At 43.9% G+C, this 27,863-nt stretch overlaps 1 protein-coding gene across 5 annotated transcripts; it reads left to right on the top strand.

Annotated features, from left to right (window-relative positions):
* Positions 1-77: 77 nt before the first annotated feature.
* Positions 78-27,814, top strand: LOC130526276 (ral guanine nucleotide dissociation stimulator-like). 5 transcript variants are annotated; one of them, XM_057033803.1, is made up of 19 exons: positions 5,231-5,357; positions 8,240-8,461; positions 18,525-18,829; positions 18,923-18,997; positions 19,288-19,481; positions 19,736-19,860; positions 20,027-20,242; positions 20,411-20,514; positions 20,619-20,703; positions 21,998-22,075; positions 22,248-22,334; positions 22,410-22,442; positions 22,536-22,657; positions 22,976-23,071; positions 23,158-23,353; positions 23,484-23,558; positions 23,678-23,944; positions 24,039-24,153; positions 24,260-27,814. In XM_057033803.1, exons 2-19 carry the CDS (start codon positions 8,258-8,260, stop codon positions 24,433-24,435), a joined length of 2,553 nt encoding a protein of 850 aa, XP_056889783.1. In that variant the 5' UTR covers positions 5,231-5,357; positions 8,240-8,257; the 3' UTR covers positions 24,436-27,814. The 5 variants fall into 5 exon arrangements, with proteins under 5 accessions (XP_056889787.1, XP_056889786.1, XP_056889783.1 ...); XM_057033807.1 differs by lacking the exons at positions 5,231-5,357; positions 8,240-8,461 and adding an exon at positions 78-706; XM_057033806.1 differs by lacking the exon at positions 8,240-8,461 and having other exon boundaries at positions 4,944-5,357.
* Positions 27,815-27,863: the final 49 nt, after the last annotated feature.

Here is a 27,863-nt window from a genome sequence, read left to right as displayed (position 1 = left end):
TTATACTTTATCGTGTTACGTATGGTGCGTTCACGAACATCGTTCTTCTCAGCTGCTCTGGTTCCTTCCCCACAGCAGCAGCAGCACCACCGCGGGAGAAAGGAGACATTCCCCCGCAGCCAGAACTAAAGCAACATCCATTTAAGCATCAGTATTGCGTTGGCAACAACGCCCCATCTTCGCTGGACGGACCAGTCCTCAGTGGGATGCCGTAACGTAGGGGTCTTGACATCAGATGTGAGAGAGGACGCTTCCGTCGCAATTTTTCGAGCGTGTCGGGAAGGGAGCGGGGCTGCGATGGATGGAGGCAGGAGACAAATAAAATTTTGATAATAGCTGGATCTAGCCGGCTAACGCTAGCACGCTAATGTTAGCTAGCTCGTAGTTGGTGGTCTTTTTTCCCTCCCCCGTTCGCTGCCCGATGTGTTTTCCTCCACGAACAGAAACATCGGGATGCTTTTTGTCGAGGCATGCTGAAGCCACCGAGGACAGATCGCTGAAGGATAAAGCACTGCAGCTGCCCACTGGGTTATTAGTTAGCCATTCCTAATCTCCCTCTTTTCCCCTGTTAATTTTTCTGTCGCTCATCCGTGAAGAATAAGATGCTGGCCGGAGAGGAGTGCGTCTAACGGTGAGCCTGGACTCGCATGGAGAAATCCTCCCTGAAGGTCATGATACTGGGAGAATGATCATGCTGGAAAAACAGGTAAGATCAAACTGCGAGCGTGAAGAGACCGGCTCCATATTTAAATGCGCACCTGACTCATTTGCATACGTGTTTATTGCAGTTTTCCATGTGTTTATTTGTAACAGTTCTGCAGTCAGTCCTTCCCATGTGTAATGATCTTCCTGTCTGCATATATATTTTTAATTGCACTCCAGGCAGAAGCTCTCGCTGTCTTTCTTCTGCTGCCATTCTTTGCTACATAATACAGCTCTTTGGGTTTATCTTTTGTTATTTTCAACGTGCAATCAATAATTTTCTTCTTGCTGAATCCACCCTGAAATGTTTCAATTGTTTTGTCAATAAAGAAGACACAAATTACAAGCTACTCTAAGTTCCCAAAGCCCAAGGTGACATTATGGTGGTGTTACCTGCAAATGCTAAATCAGTTGTAAATCAGTGCAGTCATTCATTATCACATTTAAGCCATTGGAAAAATCCAGTGCTAGTGTGGATAAATATATATGCTCTTGTGTCAAGGCGATGATAAGAATAGCAATAAAATCACGACTAATAGCTTTTCCTTCCTTAAATTGTGGACAAATATAAACTCAGAGTGAGCACGTGTTCAGATTTTGACATGTTGCAAACACAAGGATTCGTCAACCGTTTGCTAAAACTGCACTGTTAATTTGATCAGTCAGCAAAATAACCACTAAATACAGATATAGCCTCATTTTCTGAGATAAAAATAACTTTGGTTTGTGGTTAAACTCAGCCCAGCTGCAGCCTGGAACCCCCCCAAACGTCTTTCACACGGGGGGCACTTCCTCTTTGTTTGGCTCAATAGCAGCATCAGTGAACATAAACCAAAGTGAACATATCAATAATACATCATAAGGGAGCTGCAGACATGTGACGGTGGAGCTGATGCTGATCTTCTTCAGTGGGAAATGATTCATCAATGGATCCATTAGTCCCTCAGCCCTGAACAATCAATATCTATTAATTGTTTATTATTGATCGATTGGGGTTTTGCTCTCGTGCCTGCTGTTTAAGTGAGTTGGAAAAAGTGATGGCATTTTAGAATTTTACTGAAGTTCATCTTTTGTTTATTTTAGATTTTTACTGTTCCTCCTTTTTTTTTAGTTTTGGACCAGGAGCAGGAAATGAGCAACAGTCAAAATTAAAGCATCAGCAGTTTGCAGTTATGGTTTTCTAAAATATATTTTCCAGTCTTGGGGTCAAAGTTTTGTCTCCATTGTGTTACAACTCCAAAAACTTTGCTCACTGTGATGAAGTTAACAGCTGAGTTTGTGCCATTTATTCAGAGGAACGTTAAAACGGACAAGCACACTCAAGTTCAATCCAGTAAACACATTTAGGTTATCATAAAAATCAGCCAAAGTCGTACAATTTTATGTTCCATCCCTTCGAGGTGCTGCCTCATGCAAGGATTTGCAGCTGCTTCAGAACTGACTACACAGTGCACTATAAAAACGACTTATCGGCTGGAGGAAAGGTCATATTTTACAGCCTGAAGCTAATTTCTGTCACAGCATCCGGTATGATGGAGCTGAAATCACAGACTGAGGGACCTGCCCCCTCCCTCGCTGGGAGAATCACCACATGTCGGTATGAATGAGCCAACTTTTAAGGGTCTGTGCACCATCATGGTATGAGATTTTAGAGATCCTGCAGGTGGAAATGAAAAATGCTGACCTGAAAAATGATCAGACACTGTTCAAATTAGCATATTTGCATTGGTTTTCTTTAAATTAGCATTTATCAGGGCTGTGCTGTGTGTCAGAGGTCACCAGGGGGCCTTTGTTTTAAGATGCAGGAAAGATAAGCTCATTCAGGAAGTGAAGTACTGGGCACTTTTAGCTGCCAACACTTCCAGGAATGATAAAAGTGGATGAAGAGAAGCAAAATAGTGCAGAAATACTGCACATTTCCTGCACAGGGACTTTAGGCAATGCAGCTCCTGGGACCCTTGGAAAGTACAAGTCTGGCTCTGGGTGAAAGTTGTTGCATTGGAAAGTGTATTTATTTAACTCTGCACGCGCACACACACACACACACACACACACACACACACACACACACACACACACACACACACATTGTAAGCCTTTTTGCCTAAATCTGTTTCCTCTCCATGTTTATTCTTTTGAAACATTCCCTGGGCTTTTTTCCACCATTGTATATCTTGTGTAGGAATTGTAGATAAAGCTGTTGGCTTTATTGCTGCTAACACAAAGCTCTGTTTTCTGCATAGCAGCACTTGGTTCTTGAAGCTTGACTTCACCCCGAGCGTATCTGACTTCATTGTCTGATGGAATGTGACAAGAATCAGATTTTTCTTTTCTATCCACTCTGACTCCCGAGGGTTCGCCTCATTTTTCTTGAGCATTAGTTACGTCTGTGGAAAGAGTCTGTCCTTGAAATCTCATGTCAGCTGCACTTTGTTCTTTGACAAGGGACAGGAACTGTGTTGCAAAATACAGGACTTGATACAAAATATTTGCTGTTCTTGGGCCGAGGTTTAATAGCTCTGGCGATTCTTCATATTGAACACAAACATTAGGACTCAAGTATAAACTGATTGGATTTCAGAGCTCTAGGTTGTAACTGCACATCCGTTCCGTGCTTGTGACTGCAGAATGTCAGGAATACATAAATGTTACACTTATTTCCACTCGGTCCCTGATGAAAACTAATTCGATTGTTCATTGGTTCATTGTTTCTATGATCTACTGTAACATTTTAGTCATTAGTCAAGAATTTGTTGGCTAATTGTAAGGGAATATCGCTGGATCTGTTCTGGTTTGGTCCTCATCAGGCTGTAAATCCTGTAGGTGCTGTAATGTTTGTGGTCTTACCGTCTCTGAGGATTGGCTAAAATGTGTGAAACATTTTATTTGTTACTTTGGTCTCAGCTTGGCCTCTCTGGATAAGTGTTACTTTCTGTAAGTTCCGTAAGTGCAGTTGCTGTCAACATACTCTGAGATGTGATTTTTAAAGGAATGTGTTATTAACTATTGGATGTTTTCAATCTTTGTGCTCTCTATGATGCTGCTGATCACATCCTCCAGTTCCATTTTTTTCTATGTTGGGGCACCCAAACTATAATAACACACCATCATCATCCTAAAGCTGCATTTAGGCAGACCAGACAGTGCTCCGATCGTGGTAATAACAGGTTCTGATCACGTGTCCCAGATAAACTGCTCCCTTGTATACCTGCACCACCCGTCCTGTCTTTGTGTGGGGCTGCAGGAAGCTGAGCTGCAGGTTGGACTCCAGCTTCCTGTCCTGGCTCTGTCTGTAGAGGAGGAAGGGAGGAGTGGAGGAGGTTGTTCTTATATAGCACTATGAAGAGCAAGCTTTGCCTCCCTGTTTCCATGACAACGACTCTCCTACAGTATTCAGCTGTGGGACAGCCTCTGCATCTGAAAGCGTTTCCCAGTGGTGTCTCAGTGGCCCTCTGTATCTTCTTCAGCCGGTTCTCTCCTTCCTCCTCCTCCTCCTCCTCCCCCGCTACTGTCTGCGGATGCTTTAAAAGCAGCCCTTCATCTTCATTTTCTAATCACACATCATTCGCATCTGACTCAGGCTTGAAATTCCTGCGACTACACCTCTGAACCTGTAGCCAACACACTTTTGGGTGTCTTTAAATGGGCATTGAGTGCTCTATTTGCAGGAAATCTTCCCATAAATCTTCCTCAAATCATCTCAATCATGAATATGCACATGCACACGTAAGTGATGGTGACTGCATAACACGAACCATGAGGTGTCATTTAGATGATTACTCACAGCTGCGTGGTGCAGAAATGTTGTCAAAAAAAGGGAACCTGTAAGCGATTATTTGGTTTTCTTTCCACAAATCCAGTAGCTTTCCAGACAAATAAACAAACTGGATTTTATGTCGGCGGCGATCTTAATCTCTGACATCTGAGGGAAATGGCAGCATCGAGGTAGTGGCAGGATTTTCATGTCGCAGATGGAAGAAAACAATTTTGAGATAAGATGTTATGTGCCTGATTCTCAGATTTAGCAGTCGGGAGACAGAGGGTTGATTCAAAAACAGTCGCCCTGATTCATTTTTAATGGGCTCACCCAGACAGTCTGCTACTAAAGGAGCAAAACAGAGTCGGTCCTCCTCCCTTGATTAAATTGCTGCAGCAGCAGAAGGAACGGGCGGCAGCTCTCCCTCATTTTTTTGTGGCAACTGCACCCTTTAGCCTGAGCATTAGAGCAGGGAAACGTTCTGCGGCTGTGGCACAACAGCTGAGCATTTGGGAAACACCTCCAGAAGACGCTGAGACCAGAAAGCAGCTGCTGACAGTTAAGACGTTTCCTGGCGAGGGAGCAGAGGAGGCGGAGGGGGAGAGGAAAGACGAGACGAGGAAGAGGGAGGGAGTGCAGTTGTTGGAACCTGGAAGGAGGAGGAACAACGTGGAGGGGTTCCTCTTCTATTTCTGTGAATCCTCCCAGTCGTTAGCGAAAGGCAGAGTGAGAGATCTGTCGTGGGGAGTTCCCTTTTTTCAAAAAAATTTCCTCTGGTGGAGCGGAGCGTTCCGACTGAAGCATGGAGACCAAGTCTCTGTTCAACCTGCACAGAGCTCTCGCTCAGCCTGTCAAGATGTGCATGTTTGATTTCCCCGTCAGCATCCTGGACGACCTGGTGAGCTCAAACACCTCTCCACCGCACAGCAGACAGCTCCTTCTCTCACTCGCTCTGTCGACCCGAGTGCATTCCAATACGCTTGTGTAGGATTAATGTTTCTATATTTGCTCGTCCGTGCAACATTAATATGCATGTGTGCGAGTGTGTTAGAATGCTAATTTCTACCTATAAATGAGCTATGAGTTTATTTCCTGCGTTATTATCTGGTGTAGATGTGCTTGTGCGAGCATGCTTGTGCACTGCTGCATTGTGAGGTTGTGTATTTGTCCAGACCTGCAACTCTACGCTCCTTTTGTGTCTGTCAGTATGTGTTCATACCTGATCACAGCGTTATCGCCATAGAGAGCTTGATCTGGTACATGTTTGTGCTTGGTGAGTCTTCTTTCTTCTGTTCAGCACACTAGAGCTTGTAAACCAAAGTCACGTGACTCATTAGAGCTTTAATGAGGAGTTTTGGTTTAATAACGTGTTTTGATTGACGTCGAGCTCTTTCTGTGTGCGATATTTGACGTGTTTGGTTGTGTCTTTAATAATCCCACGGTACCTGATGAAAGTCTTCCCGTTCCAGCTCCCTAATAAAGTCCCCAGACTGAAAACAACAAACAGACATGCTTCATTTCCGGCTGGTTTCTAGGTCGTAATGTTTATCCCACTGTAAAAAATGTGTCATTTCATTTGATATGATGTTTAAAAACCAGGGCGAGTCAAATGTGTTGATGGAGGTTATTTGCGATGATCTGAGGGCACCAGAGGTGAGGGGGAGCGAATCCCAATGGCCAGTATCTTGCAAAATTAGCCCGTGAATCTCTGTTTGACACTTTGCGCCACAAAAATGCTCATTATCAGCGTGGAAAATTGATCTGCAATTGTAGCAGCACAGAACCTGAACTCATCTCTGTTTGAAAAATGCTTTTGGATTTGATATTTTCATGCAGATCGCCGTCGCTCTTCTCAGCGCCTGATTGTGTTTTCTCTTCTCTGACATGAAGGAAGCCGCAGTGCTTCCCTGCCATCAGCACATCACACTGTGGTGAGATATTTTTGAAGTACGTCCAGGCTTGCAATCATTGAGAGTTATATTTAAAAGGAACAGTCACTGTGTGAAGGCGCTGTTTGTCCCATTGCTTGTGGTCAAGCTTTGTGAGGTTTTAGAAGACAACGTTCCATTGACAGCATCGCTGATGTCACCGGGGTTACCTCAGCTTGAGCTAAGACCGTCTGTTTACCAGGGGATGAATATGCTGCTTTGTTATGATGGGAAATGTGGTATCAGGGATTAAGATGGAACTCCAAGCACCTGTGTGTTGGTGCGTGAGCATTGAATTACGGCAGTCAACACAAAACCCTAATTTGTTAGATGAAAATGTCAACAGCACATCACAGCTGTCTGACAGCTCTCAAGGAAACCAGCAGACGCATGCGGACTTCCTGATAACGTTCAGTCTGTTGATGTTTTAACGTGCAGTCTTTTCCAGAAAATGTCCAGACGTCTCGCTGGCCACCATGTTTTGTATTGTTTACAAGGTTATGCAGATTCCCTCCGTGAGGCTGTTTACGTACCAGTAGTCTCTGACTCTTTGTTCCCACTCAGTCCCGAAAGCCCACAACGATGAGCAGCAGCAGATCACTCTTGCCAACCGGAAAAAAGCCCAGCAACAAACACACACGGTCCTCACGGGCAAGCAGCTCTAGAGGGACCTTAGCAAGCAGGCTAAAGTCTGAAAAGGGCAGTCAAGGGTCAAAAAACAAGATCGGCAGGATAAAAGCTGCTCCGGCTGTGAAGGGAACGGTGACTCCAGGGCAGATTTGTGAGTACAGGAAAAGTAAAGACGCCTTTGGGAACACTGGTGGAGGTGATTAGGGAAAGACGGGAGGCAGCTGGACGGGAGTATTGAATACAGACTAACAGAGGCTGCTGTTTGACATCTTCAATGCAGAAAAAGAGCTTGAAAGAATAGCCAAAGCCTCTTAATTGCCCCCTGGTGGTGGGCTGCACTAAAGGCGATAAGCCCCCCCTCCTCCAGTGTGCTCGTAACAAAAGGTTCTCATAGGATTTATGTTAAGGTGGATTTTTCTGTTGGTTTGAATCAGTTACTTGAGTTACTTTACCTCTACAGCATATTTGTGCCAAAGAGAAAAACTAAAAAGTTCATCCAAACGTTCCTACACACTAGAGGAAAAGTGTATGTTTGTCTCAGTTTTGAGCGTTTTCTTTGTTGTAGCTCTTAGGCGTGTTCCTAACCGGGCATTGGTGAGAGCTTTGATCGCACAAAGGAATAATACATGAAGGAGGAGACAGCAGATACTAAAACATGCTCTGCTTTAAGGAATGATCAGGCTAACAAAGAGAAAGAGCGTGATTTGTTTTTCTCCCAGCCCGGGTGACTGTTGTCAGGTGGTCTCACAGCGGAGTTCCTCTCCCAGTTGATCTCCCAGTTGGCCTTGGTTGGCATGAGAAAGCATTTCTAAATGCCGTGACCTGGACCTGAATAGTTCGCTGAAACAAAGCCAGGAGAATAAATCCAGAGGCTGCTTCTCTGAGGCTGAATGAGAAGCTTCTTCTCCTCACTCCCCCAGTTTCTGGTTTTCTCAGAATTCTTTTGCCCCTAAAATAATGAACAGAATTCCTCTTTTTTTTGTGTCGAGAAATGTGATTTGTGGTGATCAGGTTTGATCCCTGTCTCATCCTTGTCATGCTAACGGCTTTAATGCCATCTTTGGTGATTCCATTGCTCTGTGTTTTAGCTTTAGTTGCAGTTGAGGTTTAATAAAAAGGTTCCTCTTCATATTGCGGAGATGATTCCGAAACCTGTTTTCTTTTTATTTCCCAGCAAAGGTTAATTTTTTTCCAGTGTTGTTCCTGTGGTTTGTTGACACAGCTGGTAAAGTAAATATGTATGGAGAGAGTGGCGGCTGGGGTTCGACCAATCTGTGACGGGGGCCGCGGGAGCTCGGTGGGATTCTGCTCCGCAAACGTTTCAGGTCTGGTTCTGAACAAAGACGGGATGTGGTGCTGCAGCCCGTGGACGTGTGGCCTGCTGGTCCGGACAGAAGTCTGCTGGACGGATTATTACAGGACGGTGGGGAGATCAAAGAGACAGGTTAGCTCTATGGATTTTTCCCTTTATCTCTAAACATCATTCACAAGCTGTGTTTTCACCTATTTACGATGGCTCCTTGCACTAACGTTAAGGTCTGGAGGTATTTCTCCACCTTTCACGGTGACTAAGTGGATCCCTGCTGGGCGATCGATATGTTTGGCTCACATCAACGGACAAATCTTTGAATCACTGGAGATTAAACTGCTGGTCCTTGCACGCCTGTTTTATCTATGTAGCATTTACCAGATGGAATTTAAAGTAATGCAATGAATGTGTTTGTGACTCTTTCTGCCATGTTTCACTGTTCACGAGAGGCAGAAACTGACATTTGAATATTTCAGAGGTGACACTATCAAGCCAATCATGCTGTTGACGTCCCAATGCTGCGATTTAAGTCGATTTGGATGATTAAAAAGGAGACTTGACAGCCTTTCTGCCTGCACAGGTGACACTTTTCCAGCAGAGAAATTCCACAAAGAACTGTTGCTTCCGGATTTGAATCTGCTCTCATTAAGCCTGATTATGGTGTGGAGCCGTCACGGGAACATGAAACAGTGCAGAGGTCCGACTGCAACTGTCTGCTCTTGTTATGAGATGTCAGGCTGAGACAACAAGGAGAGAAGGAGGGCAGCCTTTTCACTCATACCCGCACTGACCTTTAGAGTGTAAAACTCACTCTTTTTGTGTGAATCTGTCTCTCTCACCTGGTGGATACAGATGATAAATTCATAAACTCGAAGTAACAGGCAAAGAAAGTCCTGCATATTTAAGCCATTATAAATATGTAGCAGATGTTTGCTTAAAAAAGAAAAAGGCCTGTTTTTATGTCCTGTTAGCTTTGTCAGCTTGTTTTAAGCCAGTTTGTCAGTAACTTGGAACAGAGATGCAGTTAGAGCAGAGAAGATTGAAATAAATCAATGTAAGGGGGACTTACTTATCTTTCTGACCATTTTTTTTCTACTGGCACCACTGACTTTTATTTGCTGCAGATTTATTTGGACGTGGAACTCTCTACATTAGGCTGCAGAGAGTTTTTAATCAAGATCTTTCCACATTTTTTTGGTTGATGTTTGGAGTTAAAGCGATTAGCTTGTTCGTGGTTGTATTTAAAGGGGTTAAAAACAACTTTCCATAGCAACAAGACATTAAACAACAAAAATTGCCTCAATTGTTGCAAGGTATTTGGTATAGCACCATTAGCTGATCTTGTTAATAAGGAGAGAGACTGTTATAGTTGTTTTATGTTTGGAATATTCAGTACAATTTCTCACCAAACTAATGTGGTGTTTTGTAAGCTTCATGCATTTATCACTGATATGAATTTATGTTTACATTTGGATTACTTTGCTGCTTTTTAAAGTGTGTTTTTTGGGAAGAATCAATGCACAAACTGGAGACCCACCTGCAGATTTGCATGTAAAGAGGTGCCACGGTGATTATGAGGCTGGATGACGATGAGAAAGCTCAGTGAGGTCAGACGTATCCGTGCTCCTGTGCAGCAGATGTTTTTGTCAAGTTTGTTTAACCTCTTTCACACCAGCTCTTCCTGTTGCTGCTCTGAAAGGGGAATAAATATTGTTTACTTTATCTAAAAATACCCAAGAACATTTAAATTAGGCTTGCTATTTATTATTCATAGACCTGGACCACAGTCTGCTGTCTTCCTTGGAATTATACCCATGACAGTCATTTTAGGAGAATGATTGACGTTGGAGAAGAAATCTCCCTACATTGGCCAGAGGGAGGCAGTCTTTGACCTTAAACACACCTACGGCTACTGTCCGGTGGATCCTGCAACACGAAATAATGACTTCAAACACAAGTTGTGTTGTGCTATTGACAAGTACAAATTTTGATATGATCAATTTCTGCGTTGCTGTCTTGTTACCCCCCCCCCCCCCCCTTCCATTTTGATGATTTTGAGGCTAGATGTCAACAAAATCTTTAAGACAAGAATCCTTATACAGACGTATATAGAGAGCATTTTATCATCTGTGTTTAACATATATGATCTAAATAAATATTTAGCTTAATTTAAATCTAACAAGACATAAGGTAAGCTAGCATTTGCAGTGTACGTAATAGTCGCGTGTACAACGGTGTGTGTGTGTTGTCTGAGTGAGAGCATGAGCACTACAATGCCGTCATTTCCCAGAGCTCCTCCTAAGATCAGCGAGCTAACGTCGTCTTCAGGGGTTCCTCGTACACGAATCCCATTGCGTCTTTGGAGTTATTTAAGTATATTTTCTCCGGGGTAAATTTCACTTTTAGGCAACAGAGACGGATCTTTGTGAGAGAATTGTATCTTATTTTTCCATTCCAGGAAAATGTCATCTGATAGAGAAGGAAATTTCCGTTTTGTCTGGGAGGAATTAAATCTATTTTCTAATGTTTAATATGAATATATCATGCAGACTATTGTAAAACGTCAACCCCAGACAACAGTGTATTGGACTTGACTTTTATCCGAGAAGAATAAATCGGGAATGAAAAGTTTCATCAGTATAGTTGTTAACGTTCCTGTTATCGTTGATCTAAAATATTTCCGAGAGCCTTGAAGGCAGCGCGGGCGTGGGGCGGGGCTTAGAGAAAGTCCAGCCTGCTTCTCCTAAATGCAAACTGCAGCGATGACCCAGCACAGTCTCCGTCCTGCAGACAGGGGCGGCAGAACCCTCATATAAAAGCGCAACAAATGAGACAACATGCCGCCGCCGTTACCATGAGGGGCAACTAAGCTTCACTAAGCATCCATGGTCTATTTCCTGGGGATCTTAAGCGAGGCGCATCGCGTCAAGCCGGGCCAGCTGGTCGAAATGTTTGAGTCGTCGTGGAGGGTGCGGAACATTTGGGACGGTGTGAAGCTGGAGGTGGTCGAGGACCGCAGTCCGGTGGTCCTGCACAGCTTCACTCACCTGGACCCGGACCTACCGCTGATGGAGGTGAGAAGAAGGGAGGATGCGGTGATGAGGCAAATAGGGAGGGTTGATGCGTAGAGGAGAAGTGACTGAGGTGGATTTGTGGTTGTTTTGGGGTGCGGATCTTTGTGGACTGGTGCACTGAAAAATACCCGATATGTGTCCATATGCATGCTTTTGTTTTTTTCCCTGTCCATCTATACAGCCCATCTATATGTTCAGGTTATTAACCTCTTCAGAAACTATGATGCTGGTGTGACAACACAATATAACATCTACATTTATATATGTTGGATTATAACTGTTAAAGGTTCTTATTAATGGGATAGGATGAGCATCAAATCATTAAGCAAAAACATGAGTTTGTGCTTTTAATGGTGAAACACTAACTCCTGATTGAAAGAGAAACTGTTGTGGAAGGACATGACTGTGCAAATAAGACTCCTCTGGTTTCATCCCTGTGGTTGTCATTCCTTTCTCTGCATAAATGCTTTTTCAATACTGAAGAGATGGAGAGAGAGTGTAAAGTGATATGACTGAACCAGGTTTAGCGAACAGATCTGATACAGATATGAGTGATGATGAAAATATGTCAGTTTCAGGTCATAACACTGCTGCTGGTACTGAGTACCAACACTACTATCACCCGCTCTGACTCTAGCTGAATGGTTAACAAATTCAAGTGAATCTTATTTGGAGTTGTGGGGTGTTTCTGATGTAGTGGTAGAAGCTTTTTACATAAGAGTGTTACCTGAGTTGTATTTGTCTGAAAGTGACTGGTCCACGGTTCCATCCCACTCATATGGCCAAAAAACATTGTTTTCTAAATTCTACCGCTAGTTTCAGTGTTTGTTGAGTTTTTAAATTTGCATAAGTCTGCAGCTTCAATAGCAACATTCATTTAAGTGATAACGCCTCACTGTTATCTGTGAAAATGTTCTCTTTAATGGATGAGGTGGAACAGTCTCAGTTGTCAGCTCTTAACATCCAGTACATTCATACAGATATGGGCTGAGATGAGTGATCATATTGATCGGTCTGAGGAGAGGCCCAGGACTGGACAAGGATGCTTTGATAATTGATACCACATGCAGATGGTTTGTTTTCTAGCTGCTGAGCCATGTGCATTTCTTATCCTCCTGTATTTTTACCAGTACCTCACTGGTTCTGTTTACCTTTGTAGGCAGTAGCTGTGGTCTCTCGTCTTCAGCAAAAGTGCCGCGCTTTATCTCTCCCTGCTCTAATCTAATCCCCTCCTCTTGCACAATTACCTAATACTTAATCCCCCTCACAGAGGTCGTGGGGGGTTCCTTCAGCCTTCTTCCCCTTAGTTTGTGTGTTGTTTCAGCTTGTGGGCCTGTTGCAGCTCAGTCACCCTGCGGATGTAGGTTTGGTTTGGAGTCTTTAGTTGATCCGTGCCTCCATGTAACCAGCAACAAAGTCAAGACTATGTATTATGTAGCTTTAAGTATCAAATGACAGTTTGCAAACAGCTCATGTGACTGCCGTGATATGGACTCTGTGTTATAGTTGTGTTACATATGTGCAGAACTAAAATGAGCACTGCTCGTTGGCAAGTGCTGCCAGTCAGATTTGAATGCGTAAGAAAAGAATTGCTGAATTTTAGTTCCTCATCTCAGGGTTGAACTTCTTGATGATACGTTTTATAGACATAATACACTGTGAGATATTCCATGTTTTTACCGTTGTTGTTATTCCTCAGCAGCGTGTCAGATGTGTGTTGGTGCGTGTACCAGCCTGACAGATGTTGTTTGCAGTTCATTGTGTGAAGAAAGAACAGAGTGTACCAGCAGTATATCATGTGTCCAAACCCTCTTTTTCCGCAAGATTCTTTTATATAAAACTACTGAATTAAAAAATTCTGGCCAGAAATGAAATGACTAATTTTAGAACTTCGTAAGCCACACTGACACAGATTTTTTTTTTAGAAAAGTTGCCGTTGAACAATACAAAACATTGCTTTCAAGCTTAAAAATAGCCAGATCATTAAGAGTGGCGCTCTGAAGTTTTAAAAAGAAGGGATTTGAAAGTAGACTGCGGCTAATTGAGAAGGCCTTGGGAAATAATTCCTTCAAACCCCCATCTCATTTAGTAAGTAATCAGTTTGTTTTCTGCGGAGCAAATCAGAGATCCAGGCTCGTATCCTGGATCCTCAGAATAGGATGTCTCATACTAGACTCTGAACAACAGAGATGCTGTTGTATCTGTGACTTTTACATCACACTTGGACTCTTGTCTCATTACCCAGTCAACTAATGCTGCACTATCAGAGACTTTAGTCTGGATTCAGGTTCTCAAACAATGTAAATCTGGTTACACCTCATGGGAAAAAAGTGCTATGTAATCATCAAATGGCAAGATCAAAGAAAAAGCTTTGTAAAGCCGAGTACACAGCGCAGGTTTCTGTGCTGTTATGCTATGGCAATTTTATACCGTTGACCTCGATTTACTGTAAATGGACTTCAGCTAGTGGCCGACATGTGAGAAGGCAACATCCTACACTGCGGGGAAGGGGGAGTCAGCAGCGGTGGGCTCTAATCTTAGATGTAAGTATTGACTGCTTGCGCTCAATACTGAAGCTGCGTTGGTGCAAATGGAGTCTAAAAAGAGTCGAGAATCCCAGCGCTGGATATCGGCTCCAGGCAGAACGACAGAAACAGACAGCAGCTGGAATGTGAAGGCCCATTGCCTGGAAAACTACTTAAACGGTCCAATTTTTGCGCCGGCTGTGTCTCTGGTGTGCTCTAAATAGCAGGACTGTGCTTCTATTCCACTAGGAAACTTTTGAAAAGACATCAGCAAATGTACATTAATCATTTTACTCATGTGACACATATCAGGCCTTCCGATCAGCTTTGCAAGTCATCTTCAGTGATACGTTCTGGAAGCGTGAACGTGCAGGAAACGCGGCTGTAGCGTTTCTCCTTGTTTGTTTCACATTGATTAGGAGATAAAGCTTCTGGAAGATCTGATAACCAACTTTTCTTTGTGCATTCTGTGAGCGTCTTATACAGTAGCTCTAGACAAGTCTCTTGTAATGTATAAAATACTTATTATTGTTTAAGGAGGAGGGAAAAAAAGCTGTTATTGGTTTGTTAATGCACCATTTTGTGTTTGAAACGTTGTTTGATATTTTATGCAGAAAAATAAATGAAACAAAGAGGGCGTTTCTGCCAAAATCCCCATCAGTCGCCTGAAAGATAAGAGGTTTATTCATCTAATGAAACTCTGTCCGTGCATGTTGGTGATTGATAATAGCTGACAAAGCCAGTTTAGCTGCTGGCGTGTATTACTAATACCTGTCAGAGCAGCTCTGTCACCAAGTTTTAGGCAGCATGTTGGCATAGAGTGAGCTTAGCACAGCTTTAATGGAGGTTTGGGTTGGTTGGTGTGTGTGTGTGTGTGTGTGTGTGAGGGCAAAAGTGGACCCATAACAAGTAAGTCAACTGAAGTTTTGGATGAATGTCAATAATTATCAAGAGAGTCAAGAAGGGAGGAGATGGTCTCCAAATCATTTTTAGTCTGCAGTCTAACTGTTGGTTTAATTTCACATATTCGTAGCAGTTTTTCTGTGGACATGAAGCGAACAAAGGCATAAACACAGCCCAGAAGGAGAAAGTTCCAGATTATTTTTAGGTTAGCCTACTTGCAGAAAGAGTGCTGCCTTTTCTGGCCTCTGGGAAACAAAGAATATGCGTAGATAGGAGATTTGGTTTCTTCAAGGAAAAGAAAGTTGTAACTTATATAACATCTTCTGTCTTTTCGCCCCACATTCAGATGATCTCACCGGGTTTTCAGCGCTCATTGTCAGCGGGGGAAGTCGCTGGCTTGAGCTACGGGTTCATAATGGACGCACGCTATTGTCGGCTTTGTTTAGGAGCTGGGCAGATTTTGTCTTTACTCTGGGAGTCTCCCTCCTGGTCTACATTTAGATTTCGGCACAGAGGGGCTTTCTGAGCATCACGTGGGGCTGCTGATGAAGCAGGTGTGTTTTTCTCTTGAGGAGTTATGGCCCGCCTCTCGGATCTGGGGATTTGGCTAAAATGAGGGTTTACGTACCCCCACCCCTCTGTTTGTTTTAATCAGTTCTTCCACCGGCTGCTGTGTTTATTCTTTCCGTGCACTATCTGATGTCAAGAGGAGAGATTAGTTGTTCACCAGGAAGATGAGTCAGCAGGAGCGTGAATCATAAGGGCCACGATTGTGTTTCTGAAGGTCAGAGGTCAACCAGTGCTGCAGCCTTTTAGTTTAGGGATGAATTTGTCCATATAGGTGAGTAGAATCATTCAAAGCAGCCATACAGCCAGACTATTGTTGACTTGTTCAGTATAAAGGTTTTCAACATGAGGGAGAATCTCTGCCTGAATTGTCATCATTCTAACTGGATTACATTTATGTTTGATAAACCAGGAAGTTTGGAGAGGTGTCACCTACAGTAAAGTTCAAATAAATGTCTGTCATTTATTATGAAGTGGCCTCCTAAGGGATAAAAAAGCATCATGTCGGTCTGTTTGCAAGCTTGGGGAGGGAGAGAGGGGGGCTGTTTTTCCATGTCTATGAAGAAATCAACACCAGCTGCATTTCCAAAATGTCTGTGGTTAGAATCAAAGAAGCACAATCTGTCACACCAGCATGTCCCACCAAGATGCTAAATATTCCTCTGTGCAGGAGAAAGAGTACTGAACAAAGGCGTTCCCGTCACATGCTGTTTGCTTTGCCATTTTCATGAATTATTACCCATTAGTGAGCACATTAGATGAGATTTGCAGTCTCATTAAAAAGTACACAAGAAAAGTCATATGTGAAGCCAACAAACCCGTTTAAACGTGCTATCAATTCTGGATTTTTCCAATATTTATTCACATAAAATGTAAATATTTACATGAACTGCCTTTTATTTGTCCCAATATCGAAACCCGTCATCCATCTGGTCCTTATAAACAGAATGTATTTCCAAATTTCCAATATAAATACTTTCTGACCCAGTTTCTTTCCAAAGGGGGAACATATAGGGAGTGGATTTAGACCTCTTGGAGTAAATACAGTAATTTATCGGTCACACTCCTAATAACAGTTCATTATATCACAGAGTTACTGGGTTTCAGCGATTCATCAGTGCCTTTGTTTTCACTGGTGTGTTTATAATATTCTGGAATGTTCAAGAGAGTCTTAATCTTTCATGATGAATGTCCTCTTTAACGATGAGCTAATAGAAGGTTTGGCGATACGGATGGCGCGCTGACTGCTCAGAGGAGTCAGTTGTCAGCTGCCTTTATTTTATTATCAGGTTATTTTAATCTCGTCTCTATCGCACTGCCTGTTTTGGCAATATGGTTTGGGATATTTCGGGTCGTCGGCATTTAAAACCTCAACTTGTAACAGTTTGTTCCGGTCTTTTAATGTTGTCCAGGGTTTTTTAAATGAGCGGAGCCCTTTTATTGACCCGTCCCGCGTTTGTTCAGGTACTAAACACAGTGCACTCGTCCTTGCTGGAACAGGGGATGAATAGGAGCATTATTTTGGGAGCTGGCTCTTCGGATGGAGCGAGAGGCTGCCCTTGAACGCTGTCAGAGCTTGAAGTGATAGCGGGGCGGCCTGATAAGAACCTCTCCTGCTGTCAAGGCCCTCAGCTGCAGCTGTTCCTCTGTCTTCATGATGTACCGGATGTACAACGGTCCAGTGGTTTGTGTGTTTTCTCACCATTTATCTGTCATGCGCACACACACTCCCTCTGATTTAACCTCTTTTAAAGGGTAACGTGAGTTTAGACTCTGTAAACATCAATCTGTCTTGAAGTCTTCATCGTTGCTGTCTCTTTTGAATGTTTAGGAACAGGAATGTTTGCATTTTAAGCACGAGGAACACCACCAGGCTTCGTGTGTGTGTGTGTGTGTGTGTGTGTGTGTATGTGTGTGTGTGTGTGTGTGTGTGTGTGTGTGTGTGTGTACGCTCACTGTTTGCGAGTTTCAGATTAGATGATTACATGTTGAGCATTGAAGGTCAGAAAATTTTAAGTGTCAGTCATCCCGACCTAAGTGATCCACACATCAGATCCACCCACATCAAGACAGTCTAGTCATGCAGAGGCTGACAACACTGTTGCCCCAGTATCCCAAATTCAGCCTTTCTCAATGTCTCATGACACTCTGTTTGCCACAGATTTATATTCTTCAGTCTTAGAACTGTATGAAGATCGTTTACAGTGTTATTTTTAGTTCTCCGCTACACTCGTTTCAGCTCGTCACCATGGTAGCAAATACACAATGCAAGGCCTTGGCATTGATTGAGAGGGAACCAAAGATACCCCGACTTAAAAGGCAGGCGTGGAAGCATCCAGCCTTCGTGATGACTAAGGCTCCAAGGATGCATCTCAAGGGGGTGATGGATGCGTGTGGCACGCCAGATTACATACCATTCCTCCTCGGGGGCCCTCGGCTGTGATGATTCACACAATGCTGTTTGTTCAGCAAGCTCTGAGCTCAGATAGTTGAGATTTATCTGTCAGCAAGCTGCTCATTAGAAACCCAAATTACGATAAGCTCCTGTGTTCCACTTTTTTTGTACTTGTAGTTAATATTAACATGAAACTTGGTGGAGATTTTGTGATAACAGGCAGCATAGAACTTTAGTAATGAGCTTAGCCTCTCTGGTCCTCAGATGCTCATGTGGGTCTTCAGCATTGCATGCAGGGTGGAGGTCTCACATCAGTACTGCCTTGTTCTTCACTCACTTTTTGATGCTATGTTTTAACCAGAGAAAGCATCGTGAGTGGTCGGCAGAGCTCTCATACCTGCAACAAGCAGCCTGCAAAAATATCCTGTACAGGCTGTAGCATGTACTGCGCTGCCAGTGATATCCAGCGCATTCTGTTAACAAGCTATTGTTTGTGTGTGCACAAAGTATGACTCAGACAGGCCAAAAAGGAGCAGAGCTGGGTCACGAAAAACGGTCATAATTAAAGAGTCGGATCCCAGTGTGAGTCATTTTTAACTTGATGTTCTGCCTGGTGACAGCGACATTATTCCTCTCATCTCAGCCCCCTCTAATTTGTAGAGCTTGTTCCAACCTGAAACCTCAGGGTTGCAGAGCAGCCAAAAAGTCAGTTTTCCATTTCTTCTTTCCCACAGAGCTCGACGCAGGAGATTGGTGAGGAGGCTGAGGATGATGCCATCTTCACCATCACCCTGAGGAAGATGCAGCTTCACCAGTCAGCCAGTAAGGGCCAGCGGTGGCTTGGCGTGGAGACGGACTCGGCCCTGAGCCTCTATGAGACCTGCAAAGTGAGGACCATCAAGGCCGGGACGCTGGAGCGGCTGGTGGAGTACATGGTGTCGTCGTTCAGGGGCAAGGACTCCACATACGTAACCATCTTCCTCTGCACCTACCGCTCCTTCGCCAGTACCAAGCAGGTGTTGGATCTCCTGCTCAACAGGTAGAACAACCCGCCACCTCCCAGTACTTGTTCCCTAGTGTTCGTAATCCTTTTGTATCTGTAGCCGTTGACCTGCGTGGTTGTGTTTTCCAGGTATGCTAAGCTCCAGAATGTCCCTGCAGCCACGGCACACAGAGTCTCCCAGGACGACTGCACGGAGCTGAGAAAGTGAGTTAGCCGTGCCCCCTTCCCCCTCCCCTCCCTTGGTTAAAGGGATGTTGGCGAGGTCTGAAAGTGTTGTGCGTTCCTTTGCCTCACATCTGTGTCCAGATGGAGGAGTTGGAGGATTTTCTGTACATGAACATAACAATGTAAATCAAACTGATAAGAAAGGCATGTTTTAGTGCCCCATGTTGCTTCTCACAGAGGTGATTCACTCTGTTAGCTAACTTCTGTCAGCTCATTTACTTTTGTAATCCTTTCCACTCAGATATCTTTTCTTTTTTTTTATGACGCAGCACTGTTTCGTCCATCCTGGGTGCGTGGCTGGACCAGTACTCAGAGGACTTCTGGAGCCCCCCGAACTATGACTGTCTGCACCAGCTACTGTCGTACCTTCACCGCCACTTCCTCGGCTCGGACCTGGAGCGTCGCGCCCGCAACCTGCTGGCCCACTTTCACCGGCGACAGCAGTGTGAGCCTGATCCTGATGGTATGAAGGCAGGACAGGAGAGGGACTACAGGGCAGGGACACATGAGTAGCAAGGAAACTAAACTAGATGTGTAGAACTGAATTCCCTTCTGTCTTTGAAAGATCACATTTTAGGGTATATTTCATTTCAGTGCAGAAAGAGTTGGACCATGTGGTCGTATTTGTACAGAAGTGAATTTTGTGGCCAAAGGAAGGATGAAAAGTGCAGGAAGTGTGTTGACGCGGCGTTGAAATGAAGATTTCTCTCTCTGCAGGGGAACACATCGGCTGCCCTTTTGCCACGCAGGAAGAGAGCGGTTTTGAGGACGAGCTTCCTGCCTTCAGCTTCCTGTCGTTTGACCCCATCATGGTGGCAGAGCAGTTCACCCTCATGGACGCAGTGAGCATGTTTCCTTTTTTATTTAAAGCCCTCTAACATCTTTATACATCTAAATTTATGCGGAACCAAAATGATAGGAAAGTCTCAACGCTTGTAAATAAACTAAAAAATTAGAATGGTATTTAGATTAATGGCTTAATAATTCTCTCTCTGTCTGTCTGTCAAGGATCTGTTCAAGAAGGTGGTGCCCTATCACTGCCTGGGCGGGATTTGGTCTCAGCGGGACAAGAAGGGGAAGGAGCACCTGGCTCCCACCATCAGAGCCACTGTGGCCCAGTTCAATTCTGTCACCAACTGCGTCATCACCACCTGCCTGAGCAACCCAACGCTGAAGCCCAACCAGAGAGCCCGGCTACTGGAGAGGTGGATAGATGTGGCTCGGGTGAGTAAGCACCATATGGACTCCTCACTCCGTATGTGTGGTTAGCAGGGATATTTTTGAGGCTTCAAAAGTTTGAGTAGAGTTGTTGAAAGAAAAAGAGGTCGGGGGAAAAAGTGGTCACCTTAAATTAAACCTGAATTCTGACTCTATCGATTGTTGTTTGTCCAGGAGTGTCGGATCTTGAAGAACTTCTCCTCCTTGCGAGCCATTCTTTCTGCCTTACAGTGCAACGCCATCCATCGCCTGAAGAGGACCTGGGAGGAAGTGTCTCGGTGCGTTTCCATCTTTTTAAGGGCATAAAGCTGCATCATGTCATCTGCAGTATAAAAGGACTGCTTTGCTTTGTCTCCTGATCCATGCTTCCATTCACCTACAGGGAGAGTTTCCGCACCTTTCGCGAGCTTTCCGAGATCTTCTCTGACGACAACAACTACTCCCTTAGCCGAGAGCTGCTAGTGAAGGTGGGTCGCGAATTCTCCTTATTTTTGTCACTGGAGAGATTTTGGAGGTATCTAAATGTGAGAAAACCCTAAAGAATAAGACCAAACATCTAATCAGTGTTCCGTTTATATAACCTGAGTGTGTGGCAGATTAGCGGTGGCAGGAGGATGTATGGCAGGTGACCCGTCCTCTCTGTGTGTTTCCTCCAATCTGACTGAGGGGAAAATTCACCAATAAATACCCTGCAAGGGCAGAAACACATCACGCATCTGTATTGACATGCTTCATAATGGTCAATGTGGGAGCCGACATGGGCAGTTTTCAGTTCACAGGAATGTTGGCACCTTCTGTGTTTTGCAGCAGAAGCCGACGTGAACAGAAATGTCAGAAATGAGTGTTAAGAATTGACTGACATTTAACGCAGATCTTCTACAGAGATCTCTTGCTTGCGTCAAAGGTTCTTCAAACATAATTTAGTCACACCTATAATAGTCTGGAAACTAACTGGGTTATCATCTACTGACAAATGCATGTTGTGCTCATGTATGACTGGCTTACTGCTCGTCTTCTCGGGGAATCCCTCCTGCCGTCACGGGGAGGAGGAAACCACTGGTGGGTGTAGATAACAACCCTGATCTTTTACCTATATAGAGGATCACCCCAGGGTGGTAATGTCTTCTGCCTCTATCTGCTCGGACCAGGCCGTGTACGTCTGACTGGCTCAGCTCCAGTTACATGGGCTGCAGAGGGGCTCTGAACATTACATCACTCAGAGGAATGTGAAGGGGAAACTCGTCTGAAGTTACACAGATGTGTTTTGATCCCATCAAAAGATTTGATTCAGAGTCCAAACATTAAAAGATTCGGGATCACAATTTATGGATCCAGAATCCACTTCTTACACAGCGGGGTTTAAATCTTTTGGGAGGATTTTAGGCTGCACTCAAAACATCAATGCAGGGAGTTTCCCATTGGCACCCCCTGACCCCCGAACCATCCGTAATCCAGCCCAGCTGCATGTGGCTCATGTGAAAACAGCAGAGAAAGAACCGAGAGAGTAGGGGAAGATGGAGATCTGTGGGTTACGTAATGTGTCATTTAAAATGCACTATCAAACTATAAAAATTCATTTCATAATTAAGGATCTGTTAGTTAGACATTGTTGGTGGTTGCTTGGTCAGTTGTGTAATAGTGTATTTTATACTTTGACAAAATAATGTGATTGTAGAGCTTTGTGTTTTTTATCGGTAGGTGTTTTTTACCCCCAGTCTTGCATTGTGTGATGAAGCATGATCTTTGTTACTTGTGTTGCAGGAGGGCACTTCAAAATTCGCCACTTTGGAACTTAACCCTAAACGAGCTCAGAGGAGACACCAGCAACAGAGAGACCTGGTGAGTCCACACAGTCAAACAACTTTTTTTTGTAGCTTTTTTCATCAGCTCCTTCAGCTTCACCTGCAGAAGTGGGCAGAAACAAATGCGCACCAACACCCCCGCCCTGTGGTTAGCTGTAGTACTGCAGGTAGTCGGCTTCCTCTTCTAATGTAATTCTTTTCCCAAACAGGGAGTAATGCAGGGGACCATTCCTTACCTGGGGACCTTCCTGACTGACCTGGTGATGATGGATACTGCCATGAAGGATTACACCGAGGTGAGATGCTTCACATCTTAACGTGCTTTCATTGCCTTGCCAGTTTCTTTAACGCAATTTTTCCCCTTTTCTCAGGGCGGTCTGATCAATTTTGAGAAGAGAAGAAAGGTGAAGGAAATCAACTTTGTGAAGACTATGTCAGGACTCATTTTGTTGAAATCAAATCTTTTTTAACTTGCATGCTCTGCTGTGTGCCCAAAGGAGTTTGAGGTGATTGCTCAGATCAAACTGCTCCAGCTGGCCTCCAATAACTACAGCTTCACTCCGGACAGTCACTTCAGAGAGTGGTTCACAGGCGTGGAGAAACTCAGCGAGGCAGAGAGGTATTTCAAAGAGTAATTTAAAAGTCAGGAAATTAAAACCAGATAAAGGTTTATTCTTTGAAACACAAACCTCCACATAGATGGTGATTTTGCTAATTGGACCCAAATCCTTAACATTCTGAAGCTAAACAAGGAAACATATTGAAAGTTTAATGAGTTGTTCTGTTTTGTTGAATAGAATTTTTTTAAAAATGTAACCAAACCAATTTTAAACTAGCTATGCATAATAAGGAGATCGTTCATGAGCACAATGGCTCTCATCCCAGTTGACATGAACTCAGAATAACAATTGTCCCGTCTGACTTCCTGTTCCTGCAGCTACAACCTGTCGTGCGAGATTGAGCCTCTGTCAGAGTCGGCCAGCAACACTCTCAGAGCCAAGAAGAATGGAGGCATCATGAAACGCTGGAGCGAGTAAGTGTCGGGGTGAAGAATGAGCTTTCTGTCCCAAAATGACTCCAATTTAGATCAGCAAATCTTATCTTCCCACTTGTGTACAGCCGGCAGTTGACAGAGCCCAGCTGCAGTGGCTCTCATTCCAAGTCCTTTGACCACTCACACTTCAGACCGTACCAAGGTGGTGGGGGAGACAGCGGTGACGCCCTGAGCGTCACCTCCGTCAGCTCCAGTGGTTCAGACCTGGAAGACGTCAACGCCAGCTTCTTGTCTGACTCTCCAGATGGGCACGAGAGAAAGGTAGGCTGGTATTAGAAGCACAGCACTAGTGAGGATCCAGGGTTTATTTGCGCTGCAATTGTTTCTGCTGATGTCTAATATGTCACAATTACTATTGATCTTTAATTCCACTTTCTAATTCACTCTCCAGACGTCGACTCCTTCGGTGAAACTCACTGTTGCCTCTTTGGGAAGAGACGCTCCAGCAGCAGATACAACGTCAACGGTAAAAAGATACCTCTTAAGCCTGTTTAGCAACAAAACACAGTAACTATCTTAATGTGATCGTGGTGCTCCAGACCTTCATCTTCACTACCTCCTCTTTTCCGCTCTGGCCCCCTCTAGTTTTGGGAGTGCACGTCGCTGTCGTCACTGGACACCTCAGGAACAGGTTCCAGCTCCGGTTCAGCCTCGGGCTCCAGCAGCGCTTCCTCCTCCTCGGTCTCCTGCTCCACTCCGCTCTCCGCCTCACGCTCGCACAAACGCTCCGTCTCGGCCGTGTCCAACTACTCGACCCTGTCGCTGCCGCTGTACAACCAGCAGATCGACGACTGCTGCATCATCAGGGTCAGTCTCGACGTGGAGAACGGAAACATGTACAAAAGCATCCTGGTAAGTTGGTTAAACAAAGGCCATATTTTGTTTTCTGATTGCTTGTTAGGTGTCTTGTAAAAAGAAGGACTAAATCTCTCTTCACTGACGACAGGTCACGAGTCAGGACAAGACGCCAGCTGTCATCAGGAAGGCCATGATCAAACACAACTTAGAGCGGGAGAAGACGGAGGACTACGAGCTGATGCAAAAAATCTCTGAGGACAAAGGTGAGGAGTGAAATTACCGCTGCAAAACTCTGGCATTCCACCTTAAATGTTTTTCATCTTTATGCTGACACGTTGCTTTCTCCCCGTCACTCTCTGGTGTCTGTAGAGCTTCGGATTCCAGACAACGCCAATGTTTTCTATGCCATGAACTCTACTGCCAACTATGACTTTGTGCTGAAGAAGCGGGGCTTGGGCCGACCAGTGCGGGCCAAGAACGTGGCCAGTTCCACGCTGCCCCGCATGAAGCAGAAGGGATTGAAAATTGCAAAAGGCATTTTCTGAGGTTGTATCGCCATCTTGGCCCCAGTTAACCCTCTCTGGCCTTCATTTTCTCAGAAAAACAAACATTTTTTATGTCAACACTAAACTGGTTTGGACTGAGACACCAGAGGAGCGGAGATCAGTGACCAAGTATCCTCTCTGTGGATGAGCAGAAAGCAGAGGAGCACCTTTGCACTTAGCAACAACTGTCATGTCATCAGGACCCGCCGAGGACGCTCGAGGTTTGGGTTTGTGGCGGGATAACGCCCAGTTGGAGGCTGCGGGCTTGTGGGAAGCGGACCCCGCTGTGTCGCGTGCAGCAGCTGAACTTGCACTCACTACCAGATGAATTTCACTTCCTGCTTCATTACTTTTTGTTTACAGCCATTTACATTATAATATTTTCTGTTTTATTTTATTATTTTTTTTACACACATTACCTTTTGCACTCATTCAATTAAAGCATTGATTGAGTGCAGCCTTCTTCCCTCCCTGATCTTCATTTTTCACGCGCAGCCTATCATGTGAACACGAAGGCTGGCGGGCAGAGGCAGACGTGTCACCGTTGGCTGCTGGAATGTCTCTATTTTTTCAGGGAACTGCTTCCGAGTGCAGCGCTGCCTTGTCCACTTTGCCCCAGGGTTCCTGCTTTTGGCAGTATTTCTGAACGGTTCTTTTCCTCTCTGGTGTCAGGACTCGTGTTGGCATTGTGACACCGGTGCTGCAGATGTTGAGGGACCTGAACTCTGTTAATTTCCTCTGTTTCACAAAAGAAGGTCATAGCATGTGAAGAGGAAAGAGGAATCCAGTGGGCACAGCCGTCAGTCCTGTTTACTTTCTTTATTAATGAATGAATTGTAACCACTACACCGTGAAGGGCGCGGCCGTCCTTTAATCGCACTTAACCTGGACAGAAAATGAAAAAAACAACAGAGCTGATTTAAAAATTTAAAAACAAAAACAAAAAAGAACAGTGTAAATATGGATTAACATCAACTGTGCAGTATATACTTTTGGACTGGACCATGAGATTTTGTTAATAGACTCGACACTTTTGTCATTATGCTTTTCTTGCCGTCACTCTGCTCTTTATGGTGCTGCTAATTATCCTTCAGAATGGTTGTACAAGCTCAACTCCCTCCACTTCCTGCCTGCGTCCATGTTGGAACACACCATTTTACTTAAAAGCTCCAATTTTCAAACTGCTCAGAAATGGCTTGAGAATGGTTTCCTCCAACACGGCGTGTTTTCTTTCATATCCATCCATGACCACTCTCCAGACGTGCCATTGACATTTAGCATGTTGCAACTAACCCTGCAGGATTTATGTGCTGGTGTGGCGGCCGAGTCTTTCCTGTTGCTCCCAGAAAATCAGGCCGTGAGACCTGGATAAAAACGCGGATGAGTCCGTGATTAGGAGCCCCGAGGAACGACAGTGACGCTGTCAATCTGCACACAGAGAAGTGTTTTTCTTTTCTTTTCTTTTTTTTTTTTTACAAAGGAAAAATCCAACCTAAAACACATATTTTTTCAGTTTACTGTTGATATATTTAAAAAATATTGACTGATATCACGTCTTTGATTTGTTTCTAATGTTTTAGTGCTCTTTTCCAACACTCAGCACTGTCTCTCAACTCACACTTAATTGTTTGGACCTTTGGGTTTTTTGTTTTTCCTGTTATTACCCGGTACATAATTAGTTTTAATCTTTGTTTTTTTTCATCTATCTGGCAACCTACTCACCCCGCAAAAGCATAAAATTCAATTTCTCTAAGACACAAAAAAATGAAATACTCATTTGTCAAATTCAGAGTAACAGTTTAAAGTACTATCGCTCCTGAAAGATTCTTATTTTTACCCAAATCCAAATCTGGAATTGGAAGATTGAGCTGAGGTGGGTGGGGGCAACAATGTTGCCTTCTGGGAAATGTAGGAATCTGCCGATGTGGCGAGACCTTTGAAAGCAGTCGCTGGAGAAGAGGTTGGATTTTTCCTGAGATCTTTCTGTTGCAGCAACCCAACTTTAGATTTGTTTGGATTGCGCTGTGACCATGTGTTGCCTTTCTTTTGTTGTCTTCACTCACACAAAGCTCCAAATTCACTCTGTCATGAACAGATGAACCCCAGTCCCCCGCCCCTCAGAAACCTGCGGAAGCAATACCGTGGTGGGCTCCAGGAGGCCAGTTGTCCAGCTATTGTGGATGTTGTTTGTGCCAGTTGAACACTGTGACATTTGACCTTTCATTCTTTCCTCTCTGCCTGTCAATCAGTGCATCATGTTGAGCACTGTGAACTTTAGAGAAAAAAGAAGCTCCTTCCCGTCTGGCTTGACCCCAATTGTGCCAAAAAAAAAAACAAAAGAGGGAAGATTTTCTATTCAGAGATGAATTCTCAGCCTTTTACAGTAAAAAAAAGTACTTTGTATGTTGGGTTGTGGTTTAATTTTGAGTGGGAATGCAATAAAGACTCGACCCGTTTTCCTATAGAGTACTCAGTCTAAGAAACTTGAAGCAAAGGTGTCAGGATTGAAGCTGTTGGAGAAATCCTGAAAATTCACAAAAACCATTTACAGTAGTTCCAAAAAAAATCTCCCCATTAGTGGCACCACTGGGAAATATAAGTAGCAATTTATTATTTTAAGCCATTCATTGAATATAAAGGTGTTCGGGAATGTGTTTATAGTTAAAGCTTGATCAAATATGTCTATATATTTCCTCGCTGGTGCTCAAGATTTTACATCAAACATTTAAACATTAATTTTGGGGAAATTTCAGGGATTAAAGCCACTTTCAAACCATTACAACTACACAAATACCACCGCTACTTTTATCCAAACCCTAACACAATAAATCACTTTCAAGGTTTCTTCGTTATAAACAGACTTTCTGCATCAGCTCCATCCTGACTTGAGCATCTCTGTGTTCTTTGCGAATGTTAACATTGTGCGACTTTGACTGAATTTCCTGCCCTGAGACTGATGTTGGCCTGGTCTGTGTGTGTCGTTGTGGCGTACCATTTGTGATTTGACCCAAGTCTGTGCGAATATGAACAAAGATGCTGCGTTTACAAGAAAAACACTAAAAACTGGAAACCAGCTGATGTGCTGTTGTTTTTCTTTCATTTTTGTCCCCCTGATCTGTTTTCAGGTGCCATTTTGCATTTAAACAAGATTTCCAAACCTTTTATAACTGCAGTCTCTTCTTTCCCAACTTTTCCCCAACATGCAAAAACCCATGTAGAATACAAACTGTCCTTGATTGTGTCTTTATTTATTGATCTGTATATACAGGTTTTTGGGGTTTCTTTTTGTTTGTTTTGCATTGTACATTCTCTCCTTTCTTGGTTATAGATTAATATATTCATGTATATACAAATAAACATTAAGTTTCTAAAACTACAATGTCTTGGTTTTTGTAGAATTGTTAAAAGCTCCGAAGGCAGTTTTCTGC

This window comes from Takifugu flavidus, chromosome 5 (assembly GCF_003711565.1).
Source record: "Takifugu flavidus isolate HTHZ2018 chromosome 5, ASM371156v2, whole genome shotgun sequence".
NCBI lineage: Eukaryota > Metazoa > Chordata > Actinopteri > Tetraodontiformes > Tetraodontidae > Takifugu > Takifugu flavidus.
The sequence above is the reverse complement of the archived record's forward strand: the minus strand, read 5'-3'. Positions and strand labels throughout refer to the sequence as shown.